The sequence below is a fragment of the Fusarium oxysporum genome, chromosome VII, assembly GCF_013085055.1.
Source record: "Fusarium oxysporum Fo47 chromosome VII, complete sequence".
Classification (NCBI taxonomy): Eukaryota; Fungi; Ascomycota; class Sordariomycetes; order Hypocreales; family Nectriaceae; genus Fusarium; species Fusarium oxysporum.
Genome location: NC_072846.1, coordinates 1,245,446 through 1,257,826, shown reverse-complemented (window position 1 = coordinate 1,257,826; position 12,381 = coordinate 1,245,446). Strand labels below are relative to the sequence as shown.

Genomic DNA, 12,381 nt, shown 5'->3' with positions numbered 1-12,381 from the left:
CATAGAATCACGCCGCAAGAACTGCCGCCCACTTCGTTTCGGGTTGAACAGCAGGGCGGGGACGCGGAAGCGAGCGCTCTACGAGGTAGTATATAGTTTGACGTGTCTTAGAGCAAAAAGCTAATCTTTTCTTAGGAAAGGTTGAGGTAAAAACATTACCTCAATGGTTCTTGCAAGAACGGCCAAGCTTTCAGGGATATTGGCATGAAGGCCGTATCATAACAGAGCGGTCAGGTCGATCACTTTATGATGACCAAAGTTGGGAGAGGACGTGTCGACTTCAAGAAGAACTTAGAGCTTCTATTCCCACTCAACTTTCGAAGTATGTGCTGAATTCCAATTGGAAAGTAAAACCATTATTCTGTTTCTTCTGAAAAGTCAAAATCACAAGAAAAACGGGATATTCTAATTCATTCATAGCCCCAGTTCATTTCTCCGCGAACCTGCAAGACCTCAAATGGAGGTCGCTTTGGCGGCATTCATGCACGATTATCAAGAAGAGCTGGTCCTTCAGCTAGACTTCTTTCCAGAACCACGACAACAGCAAGCACTTTTCCAATCCATGTTGAGGATGACCAAGGGTCAGGTTGACAAAGATAGCGAAACCGGCCGAACATTGCTCCATTGGTTGGCAATGAATGGTGTTGCATTTCTTATTCCTAAACTGATCGAAACTGGGTTTGACGTCAACGCAGTAGAGTCGGATTTCAGGACGCCTCTGCATCTTGCTGTCATTGGCAACCATTTCCCCGCTGTAAAGTGTCTTGTGGAAAATGGCGCCAATGTACATGCAGAGGACCTTGAACATATGCTGCCTTGGAGTCAAGCTCTTCTTATTGACTGGAACAAAAGCGTTGATAACGAGGAGCGGGTTGCATCTAAGAGGAACATTATTCGACTCTTAGCGCGGCACACTGAGATTGGCAAAGTTCGGTCAATAATTGCCCGCAAAACTTTGCAGAGACTGAAGGACAATCCGGAGGAGGATATCGTAATTATTGTTAAATGACCAATCGGGCTCAGTTTTGGCGAGAAAGTTGATAAGGGAGACTGACGAGAACGAGTTCAAGAGCCCACGGGGCGAAGGCAGGCGCACCGGGCAATTGACAGCAGATCCTGACAGCTTCATTCTGCGAAAGAATCCCCTGCTTCGCCGGCCGGGTCTGCGGCTCTGTAAATACGGGAATGGGAGAAGAATCGAATCGAGCTGCCGGATCCCGCGGTTGGGGGATTCTGCGCATGTGATCATGATCAAAAGGAATGTTCGAAACTAGGATGAAGCTAGTAGGGATCGATTCCCGCGATGATTCCAGCGGACGTGAGGGCATCAAAATCATGTGCCAAAGCATGCCTCGGCAGCCGCTATGACATGAGAAATAAGGGATTTGGGGATTGGTAGTATGATGTCCAGGCTTGCTAATCAATCAACGGATTTCAATATTAATGCAATATTATTGATTCAATTCAACTCAATTCAAGGGAATTGATATACGGGCATGACATTTTGGCTACACGGGCATGACTCTTACACGGGCATGACTTTTGTAATATCTAATTCGCTAGATTTCCGTCGACCCATAGATACATCCCCGCAAAGGCGGTGAAGCCAGCTTCGCTAACAAGATCTCCCTTTCAGTGTAGAAGCAATTAGGTTCCGCCAGCCCCCTTGAACAGGTCTTGCACAGGCGTCAAAGTAAGGTCTAGTTTTCCATACAGAACAAGGCCAACTCCATTGTGCCCTCGAAGGCAGTTATCTATGTTGAGATCCATTGTTTAACGGATCAATGGCTATTCCGATCCATTGGTGGCGAGGATGTGGATGTCTTCTTGTCAATAGTTTCCGGTGGTTAGCACCAGTCTTTCCTCTTCTTTAATCAACATAATATGCTCATTTCAACAATTTACACCTCTATTTTCTAACTGTTATACAAGAAAGAACCTTCTCGTCGCTCTCCACCATCTCCCACTGACTCCTTCGCCTCCGGATGCTTGGTTGCGTCCTCCGCCCGCTGGCACGTATCCCTGTAGTTCTTCCACTTCCCAGAGTAGCTGACTGATTGCGTGTCTGGGGCCGGGATGAAGGACTGGCCTGGCTACTGGCCTGTTGGCTCTCTTCCAGGGCAAGTCTAGCAAGCGTCGACTTGTTCCGACTCCCTGGTAGTCGGCCTCGCCTGCGCCCTGACGCCTGGCTAGCTGGTTGGCTTGCTGGCTTACTGGCTGGTTGGAGACTGGACTGGCTGCTTGTACCAATAGCTAGCCATGTCGGAACAGCCTGTGCAGTGTTCTTCGGCCTACCACGGAGAGCAGTGGCGATCTTGGGATCAAGGATCCGTCGATAGGGATCTCGAGAGGCTGACTCTCAGCCGCCACCGTGGATGGACGTCCCACTTAGTAAAAGGCGTACCAGACCCTATCTTCGAGTAGATTTTATGGCAACAGGGGATACCAAGCTCTGCTGAAACTGAGCAGTCCTCACTGCAATCCCCGAGAGAATCAGGGAACGGATTCTTCCCTGTCGGCATCGCTTTCCTTGCTAGCCGATATTGCTTTGTGATCAGTCCGAGGCTTTTGGGCGAAATCGATGTTCGCAGTTCACCTAGGTACTCAGAGCTCAAGCTGAGATACTCGCGGGCAGTTAGTACCTCGTCCTCTGCGCTAGCATGGGTAAAGTCCCGCTCTTGGTCCCTTATCATATCCTGCATCGCCTCAACCAGCCGATAGAGGTGGCTCATGCCATTGAGAAGGTAGCTCTTGACGTTGTTATTGCTTGCTTCTGTACCAGAGGTGACGCGGATGCCGAAGTTGCGATACTTGCGGATGAAGCAGCGTGCCCACTGAGCCCTAACAGGCATGAAGGTTCCATAGAGATATCGCAGGATAGCCCGCTGATCATCAAACTCTCGACAAAGGTTTACCCATGCCTTCTCATGAGCCTCTTCAGTCTCGGCGAAGACGACAAGCTTCCACATCATAAGAACCCCTTGGTAGCTGTGAGGGATAACCTCGGCTGCTGGCGCGTGGATGAACTGTCGGTCTTTGCGACTTAGCTCTGCCTGTGTCTGCGGGGCAGGTGCCTCCTCGTCGCTGCTATCAAGACTGCTGCTGCTGCTATCGTAGCTGCAGTCCTTGACCCACTTCTGTTTCGACCTGAGCAGGACGTTGGAATTGATGTGATGGATGCAGAGCTGCTGCTGTACCTCAGGGAACTGATCGTTTAGGGGGGTTTCATCGAATAGTCGAAGTCGGTGATAATAATATCTGGTTGTCGGATCGAGTGCTGTTCTGCTAATTGCCGAATGCTTTCGGAAAGGAACTGGAACCCTTCCCGTCTCTCGTTGTTGATTAAACCGAAGGCGGCATTAAAGACCGACCCTAGGCAAGTCTGTCCTGTTGCCTGGAATAATGGGAGCTTGAAGCGGTTGGTGTTATACGTGTTGTCAAAGCTGATGACCTCGGGGAACCGCTTCCACATCTGAAGACAGTAGGGGAAGGTCCATACAAGGCCAAGAAGGCGATTTGGGTTATCGTCCGCCCACTTGACGAGATACGGAATCTCCCTCTCGTCGAAGAGTTTAATGAGTGCTGCTGTAGGTGTATATCCATCCAATTTATCGCGGTTGATAAGAGACCTGGCGTTGTAGATATCCTTTCGTGTAAAGACAGACTCGGGATGTTGCTCCTGGACGACAGCCCGCACATCGCGAGCTCGGATTCCAACCCTGCGGCTTGTTGATTCAACTGTAGCCCTAATATCCGTAGTGAGCCTCCTATGGGAGGGATGGGCAGATGGTCCGATGCTACGCCCGTGGTTATGTTGGCTGTGTTCAGGGTTTGGGTGCCGTCGTAAAAGCCACTTATCCTCCTCTAATGCCTCTGCAACAACCATCCACTTGCAACCACACTTCCGGGATTTCCGTTGTCGGATACCTACGCCTTCAGTAGGTCTGGGTTCTCCGAATCGATCGCATTGGAATGAATATCTGATCTTCCGGCCTTTATATGAGTAGGCATTTCGTCGAACAATACCAAATCCATGAGCCTTTGCGAAGGTATTCACCCAGTTGAAGAGAACCTCGGCTGATGGTGCTGCGTCGCCTGGGATTGGTGGATTTGGGATAGGGTCTGGCGTGGGCGACGAGGACTGTTGGAAAGGGGAAGATCCGACTGCTTGTGGGGGTGATGATGCTTGGGGAGATTGGATAGATAGCCCTCGAGGCGGAGAGTATGACGGAGGGGATTCGTAGGCATCTGAGTTGAGTGGTGACCAACCCCATCTCTCTCGCCATTGGTGTACTCGTTCGTACGACCGGGCGAGCTCAATAGTCAATCTCTTCTTCTCCCCAATAACCTCGCGTACCAGCTTCAAGGCGGATTCAAACTCGGCCCTTGTTGCAGTTGGGGGCCGTTGGGTAGATCGTGGTGAAGAGGCGGATAGTAGTAGATCGGTTTCAGGGCCTGGTACGGGTATTCTAACTCGCTGCGATCGTGGTCGAAACGGAGCTCCCATGGCGGCTCATGGAGCCCCTGCGATCCATGAGGCCGTGGAAAGCTTGAAAAGGTCTGTGGATAAGATGCAAAGAGATTTCCAAGCGCATCTTCGTCGCCGATACCGTAGTACTGGTCGATACTTGTCGCGGTGCTGGTAGCTGACTCTGGTCTATCCGTAAGTAGTGGTGGGCTGAACCTGGCTGGTCGGGTCTGTTGCTGTCGTTTTCGAGGACGTGATTGATCGCTCGGGCTAGGCCTTCGGGTTCGGCGTCTTGAATTGCTCTCTGAGCTATGAGGAGGCTCGGATTGGGACATAATGAAGGTTTTTATCGTCAATGGCTGGGAGACTAGCAATGGATAGCTAATTATCTAATAGAGAGCGTTGCGTCAGTCACTAAGGGATAAAAACTCTTGGTACAATTTAGAGCTATCGGCAGAACCGAGATTGCTAACAAAAGAGGGTCCTATCCAATCAGATATTACAAAAGTCATGCCCGTGTAAGAGTCATGCCCGTGTAGCCAAAATGTCATGCCCGTATATCAATTCCCTATATAATTATAGACCCTAATACCTCTTAAGGAGGTTACCTAAATTAATATTATAAGCTTCAAAGGCTTTAAAAATAGTTCTTAAGACTTAATCTTAATTTATATATCTTAATAATTAAATTAAGTATTATTATAATAGCTTTTTAGAATTAATTTTAAAAGTCTTAAAATCTCTAGTAAAAGGAATAATAACTATAATATATAAAAATATATTATTAAAGGCTAAGGTTTATAATCTTTAGGATATAAATAAGATATTAAATTAGTATTATAAGATAAAAAAGATTAAATTATAAAAAGAAAGGATTATAATTATATAAGAAATATTATTGTTACGACCCAACACATTCTGACGCACGTGAGATGGGTGCCCCACTATTTTCCTCCAATAAACATCCACTTACCCTGTAACAAATCGAACGCACGCCATTCGACTCGCATAACGAAGGAAGACGGACAGAGTCGAACCGACCTCGTTCGACTCGCATACACCTCAGTATATATACACATTCATTTAGTAGTAGATAGAACTTAGCTCACCAGCTATCAATAAAGCATCTTTACATCAATAAGCCTAACCCGCATTACTTGATCATTAAGAGACGTGACACTTCGCATCGCTCAGCATCACGCCCTACGTTACCTGCAAACATAAACCTAGTACGGACTAGTTTACCTGTTTGGAAACCCAACCGTCACAATTATAAATAATTAATTAGATAAATATTAATATATAGGTAGTAGCTAAATTATTAAAAAATAGTAATTAAATAAAGTTAAAGTAACTAGGTAATTAGTATTATAATATATATAGTAAGGCTAGGTATAATATAAAGACTTATTAAATAATAATTAAGATATTTAAAGATAATAAGCTAGGAAAAGTATAATACTTACTTATTTATAATACTTACTTATTAACTATATTATACTTATTTATAATATATACCAATTAAAAATATTATATAAAGAAAATACTTATAATATATTAATATATATAAAGTAATATAATTAACGAAATTATATTATACTTTAACTTTTTGAATAATACCTCCTTTAGCCTTTTATAAAAACCTAACCTTACTTTAAATAATATAATTAGGCCTAAAGAGAACTTTATTTAAATATTAATATAGCTACATATTAAAATTAAATTATTAAGTAAAAGCAGTAATAAAAGCTAAAAAATATATTAAATTACTAGTATTTCAAAGTCCTAGATAAAATTATCTAGATATATTAAGCTAAGAAGAACTCTTATCTTAATAACTAATAATCAAGTCTAAGCAATATTTTCACTCAGCACTACTATGCAATATAAATAACATCTTCAGGCCAATACCACTCCTTTCTGAAAAAAGCCGAGAAGATGGAAGAATCGAAGTTGTGGATGAGAATGAAGTTTAGTTTGGTCTTTAGTCGGCATCCGTGAGGCAGTAATATAATACCCACAGTAGTTAACCATCTCGGCCGTCTTCTCTTCTGGCTGGTCGGATGACACACGCCACTGGGCTGCGGCGGACTCAAACTTGGACCAGTTTCAGCTCGGGGATTCTAGGTAGATTGTGATAGAGAGTAAAGTTATGATTGACCAGTTTTAAGGTCTGGTATATGTACTTATAGCTTGCGTGGTTGGTGAATTTACGACTAAACGCTCAGGTAAAACGGAATCACTCCCGGGTCCATTCCGGTCCAGATAAATGGCATCCCTTGGCTTAGCCCATCGTCATCAAACTTCCTATTGCTGATCTCTTGGCTGATGTGCCCCATCTCTTCCATGAACCTCTCGTTAGCGGCCGCGACAGCCCTTACTGTACCAGCAAGCAAGCTCTCTGAATTGAACATGTACCGCAGCGTTCGATTGTTCTCGACGATCTGCGGCCGATTGAATAGAGCAAGGAAAGAAATCTGATCCACAGACTTCTGCTCGTTGGGAAGCCAGGGAAGCAAGCTATCGACAACACCCTTCTCGCCAGGAACGGGAGCGTATAGCGAACCCGGATGAAGTGGTAACACACCCGACGTTGTCACTGGCTCGCCTTGGTTCAGCACATGATGCGAGACGCCGGTAAGCCATGCCATGTGCGTAAGGATGTCTACCAGATGCTTCCGCTTTTTCAGCGGAGTAGGAGGGAAGTCAATAACCTCTGCAGCACCGTTAGCCTCGGCGATCCAAGCTTGCAACTCCCAGTCCTTAGCGAGAACTTTGTCGGACTTGTAGATCGACTTGACGAAGCTCTGAATAAATGTGCGGATGACCTTAATAATCCTGGCGCCGTCTTCATAGAACGGGAAATGTGGCAGGTCAGGCCCATGGGTTGCGTTGAGCAGGCCGCGCGAGCGGAGATTAGCCTCGAAGTAATTCGAACGGACTGGGCCGGCGACAGTAGGATAAAAGTCGGTCGCAAATTTTCGAACGGCAACGTTGGAAAAGACAGAGTTCTGGTCAATTAAACCACCAGGGTTGAAGAGAATATTATTGCCAATCGGGCGGATTGCGTAGGCCTGATACATCAACCGTTGGAGAAGGGCAAGGACGGGATGACGGCTGCTCATAGTCCGAAGGGCAGCCAGGTGGACAATCTCGGCGACGGCATGCGTGCTGGCGAGGTGGTACATTTGGCCATGAAATAAGTCGTTGACATTGAACATTACCTTGGCCAGCAGCCAGTCATTCGGTTCGTCCAGAGGGGTGTAAGTCAAGTTTGACCCGACGTTGGTCTTGATAGCGAGGGGTAAGAACTGATGGCACCGATCGTCGAGGTAGAAGAGAGCTTGGCAAGCGGCAGCATAACGACCCTCTTGGGCAACATAATCCTTCTGGTAGCTGTGGTCGGCGAGGAAGAGACGTCCTGCTTTATGGAGCGATGGCAGCGTCGATCCTGTGAGTTTCTGGACGATTTTTGAATCGACAGCAAACGGTAACTCATCTGCATGGGGGTGCAAACGCCGGAGAATGTATGGATTGGTAGACAGTCGTTCCATGGAAAACAGCAAGTCCGAAGTGAAGTTGCTGAACTGCCCTTTTGCAATGCCCCCAGGGACCGAGCTCGACCAGTGGCCTTGATACAGGATCTTATAGTCATCGAGATTTTGGAGACCACCATGCTTTAGGTCACATCGTTAGCAGTTAGAATACGAGAAATCTAAGAAATATGGGGGATCAAGTACAATTTGGATATCATGAAGGGCAGCCGCGGCATCATGAGATACTGCCTGTACCACCGGCGCTGCATCTCGTGACCACAGGGTCTGGTCCCGCTGAGAGATCTGGTCACCCAGGGGACCAGATATGAAGAAAGAAGTTTTCCCAATGAGAGAAGGCCCGTAGAGGATCTCCTTTCGTGTTTTCTGAATATTCAGCTTTCGTATCAGGATTTCATCATCCTCATTCGGCAGGGTGAACTCGGTAGGTGGAGGCAACCCTATGTCAGCGGTTTGGCTTGAGGGAACTTCTTCGGGAATATATGATGAAGGACTGTCGCTGAGAGGAAGGGTTTCCACGCAGGTAAAAATCCCGAGGAAAATGAGAAGAGCAACCATCTTGACTCACACGATAAGCTTTAAGCTGTGGTTAAATGTTTCATCTGGGTTGAGAAATGGCGAGGGTAAGCATGGCGATCCCGGCCGCGTTTTTGTATCCCAGCCCCTACTTCTCGACTTTTTGTTTTCTGGTTGACTTTTTATTCCTAACTTTCCTCTCAGCACGCCTTCCTTACGAGGAAACCACGCCTATCTACTAATGTGCTATCGTCCAGAGACATGGCGGAGGTCAACACATCACCTTCGCCGAACACGGGCATGCTGCGCCGTGGACCCTAGCCTCTGAACAAGCGACATCCGGGGATAGACGAGTAACCCCCAATGCGACAACGGAAAAGCCTGTGACGCATTATGATCTAACACGCCCTCTGTTTGCATATGTAGAGTTCTTTTCAGGGATGTGTACCATTCAACGTTATTCAACCGTCATTCAAACTCAATAAATACCGGGGAACCAATAGAATTAGTTATTTCCCTCCGGACGGAATATAATCGATCTAACCTATTGGTTCCCCGACATTGAGAGTTTCGTTTCCTTTGAGTTTGCCTACATTAGGGTTCCAGCTCGTTGGCCTGGTCCTGTGATACCAAATGTTACCGACTGACACTTACATTTACGAGCTGCAAGGTTTTGCGTAATACAGCCTATTTCACTTGCTGGACTATTTAGGGCTGAAACGTTAAATGGACGACCACTTGAGCAGCGTCATTGAGCCTATTCTTCAACCTACCAATAGAAATTTACTCTCTCAGCCCGCTCTCACATGTCCTGCATATTTATATTTAGGTTACAAGGAGACACTTCCTATCAACTGAACAGGCTTTATGTCGTAAGATTTACTTAAATTCCTTGTAAAAGTGCATGCCAAAGGCTTGCTCTCTTTGTCCGTGATGCTCACTTCCCACTTGAAATCGTCATAGCATCGCAAGGGATGCTAGGTTGCTGCTCCGAGCCTCGTATTCAGAAATCAAAGTTCTCGCAAAAGAAAGCCGTCGAGTCAAGATTTTAGGGGCGTCGACGACGAACGGACGGACTGTAATCCATACATGGCTCCGCGAGCTTTTGGCACAAGAGAGATCATAGTCCCGTAATGGTCAGTACTCTGGTCTGGTTTGTGTTCCTATGTTACAAAGGCTTAACAGCGGGTGCCATTCCACAAATCACCCGTGCGTTTCTTATCCTTTTCATGTGATTAAGCCAGCAACCACAAACATGTGATATTGGCGAGCCAAGCGACAGGAGATCCTCAGCCGCAAATCGATATATTGGAATTTCGGAGGATTATTTCCACTAGCTGTATCTCCTTCAAATAGCCAAGACGTGCGTGGACATTTTAATCCGCTTATGTTCCATCAGGTTTACAAGTTGGGCATCATCAAACCATGCCACACAGCATATTCACAATGAGTCCTACTATCAATCTTCTGCTGCTTTTTGTGGCCTCTAGTTCCTTCGCCTTCACCTTCGCCTCCCCCCTCTCCAATCACCCGACTTTCGGGGCACAGGAACAAAAGGCCATTGGACACAACGATCTCTTTATTCCTAGCCCCCACAATCCCGTTCCGTACAAGGAGCCGTTTGAATGGGATGAGAAGATCCACTACTACGAGAAGCATACCAATGGTTCCGGTCATGGTTATTATCGGCGATCTTCGTGCCCTGGAGTCAATACACTGGCAAATAGAGGATTCATCAACCGTTCCGGCCGCAACATTAGCTACGATGAGATAGCCCAAGCTGCACGTGTGGTATGGAACTTTGGGGATGACAACGTAAGACACCTCTCAAAACTCCTCTGAAGCCAGTGCTCTAACATGTCTATTAGATTGAAATTGTGCTCGGCCCTACCCGCAAAGAGCATCCTGGACCGCGCATCGACCTCGATATGTTCGCTGATGATGCCGTCCAGTTCAAGATCAACTGTCTCGCAGCTCCGACTCGCGATGACCGAAGGGTAGGAGATAATGTCAACCTAAATAAGACATTGCTCAAACAACTGCTCTCGGCTTCGAAGGACGGTGAGACATTGACTATCGAGGACACCGCGGAGCACCATCACCGGCGCCATAATGACTCCAAAGCCACGAATCCCAATTTCAGGTTCGGTAACAGCGGAGCCATCTGCTCTCTTGCCCAGTACGCCAATATGTTTGGCATGCTGGGCCGACAAGGCAAGAATGGACCGGGCACCTTGCACGTCGAGGATGTTAAAAAGTTTTATCTCGACGAGGACTGGCCGAAGGATTACTGGAGGAGACAGCTTCCATACTACTCCCCCGAGGCCAACAGCTACATTGACAGAATGGCGCGCCACATCGGGTACCAGATTGAAAGGCCTTACCCGCCGGACGATCATAACTTGTATGATGTTGAAGGAGATGTGGCAGTCTTTGACGTTTTACCTCCATGGAAACTTCCAGATAGATATAAGCAACAGGAGCAAGAGCAGAAGGAGACAACGTACCTGTAACCCCGTGCTATCTAGACAGCTAGAATACCTACAAACGAAAACGACCCAACTCTAGTTTGTGCTGCCCCTTAAAAGGGATAGCCCTCCTCTAGAAAGCTTTAATTTCTTTGACCTTTTATCTATTAATAGTTAGCGCATTGTGAAGATTATAATTAGGATTAATATAAGTTATATTAATTCAATATATAGTATTTAAATACTAGTATTATTAACTCTATTACTTATTATATCTCTGCCCCCTTAGGCTGACTTTTATATATATATATATATATATACTAAAGTACTTATTATATTAAATCCTTTTTACATAAATACGTAATCCCATTATTGGCTAACTAGAGTAATTATTATACTATTAGATACATTTTCACTTTATTAATATAATCTACTTTATATAGTTAGTTATAATATAGAGTGATATAGATTATATACTATTTAGGCCTTGCCGGCGGCTTGGCGCTTGAGACTTATAGATATTATAAGTTAGTTATAAAAATGTTTTTATTAAGCATAAAAGCATATAATAAAAACGGGTTTTATTAAGCTAATATATAAAAAGATATAAAATGTTTTAACGTACATGATAAGCGAGTGCAACAGACAAGCGAGTGCAACACAACATCCCAACATCTCAGATAGAAATAGCCATAAAAATACAACAGACTATTAATTAAGTAAAATTAATCGCTATATTCTTCCAGAGACATAGCGACAACTATCTGACAGGTCCTTGCATTATGTCCTGTCTTGCCGCACGCTCCACACCGCCTTTCCTTCAATCGCGCAGGCCCTCCTTGACCACCACTTCTCGATAGTCCAGCCACCGCCTGCGCATTAGCATCCGTTTGATCAATTACTTGCCTTCCTTCCTCTACTGTCATCACTCCTCCTTTCTGTAGCCGGGTTCTTTTTGCCCTCCGCCGCCGGCTTAGTATCTCATTTGCCTGTTCAAGATCTTGGACCCTGGCCTCTAATAAGGCAACCTTATGCATAACTATCTTTGTTCCCTTAGAAGAAGACCTCAATGCTTCTAGAATCGACTCTGGAGAGCTACTTTTATGCCTTTTGATTCTCCTTTCAAGATATTCAAGCTGAGAGTCGGCTTCAAGGATAGTCTTTGGGGTCTTTGAGACCCAAGGGGTCGAGGGGCTAACTACCTCCTCCGCAGGCGTCGGAGTCCGCAGCTGCACATCAAGCTTCGAGATTACACTTTCTGGGTCGAGAGGAGCAAGTCCGGCTCCTCTAAAGGCTGCTTTAATATTTTTCTCTGTCATTGTGGCCTGGTAGGCGGTGTAAAAAGCCGGGAAGAACTCGGTTTTGGAAATGTGGG

General features: G+C 45.9%; 3 protein-coding genes across 3 annotated transcripts; 2 read left to right on the top strand and 1 right to left on the bottom strand.

Annotated features, from left to right (window-relative positions):
• Window positions 1-610: 610 nt before the first annotated feature.
• FOBCDRAFT_101738 (ankyrin repeat-containing domain protein) lies at window positions 611-817 on the top strand (the record flags this gene model as incomplete). Its single annotated transcript, XM_059607698.1, has 1 exon — window positions 611-817. A coding segment is annotated over one exon (207 nt), but the record flags the coding sequence as incomplete, so codon positions are not given.
• Window positions 818-6,684: 5,867 nt separating this feature from the next.
• Window positions 6,685-8,580, bottom strand: FOBCDRAFT_204071 (lipoxygenase; the record flags this gene model as incomplete). Its single annotated transcript, XM_059609103.1, has 2 exons — window positions 6,685-8,145; window positions 8,209-8,580. 2 exons carry the CDS (start codon window positions 8,578-8,580, stop codon window positions 6,685-6,687), a joined length of 1,833 nt encoding a protein of 610 aa, XP_059465341.1.
• Window positions 8,581-9,984: 1,404 nt separating this feature from the next.
• FOBCDRAFT_140756 (Chloroperoxidase) lies at window positions 9,985-11,051 on the top strand (the record flags this gene model as incomplete). The annotated part of the gene is made up of 2 exons (XM_054705584.1): window positions 9,985-10,353; window positions 10,407-11,051. The coding sequence occupies 2 exons, from the start codon at window positions 9,985-9,987 to the stop codon at window positions 11,049-11,051; spliced, it is 1,014 nt and encodes a 337-aa protein (XP_054561559.1).
• Between the last annotated feature and the right edge of the window lie 1,330 nt (window positions 11,052-12,381).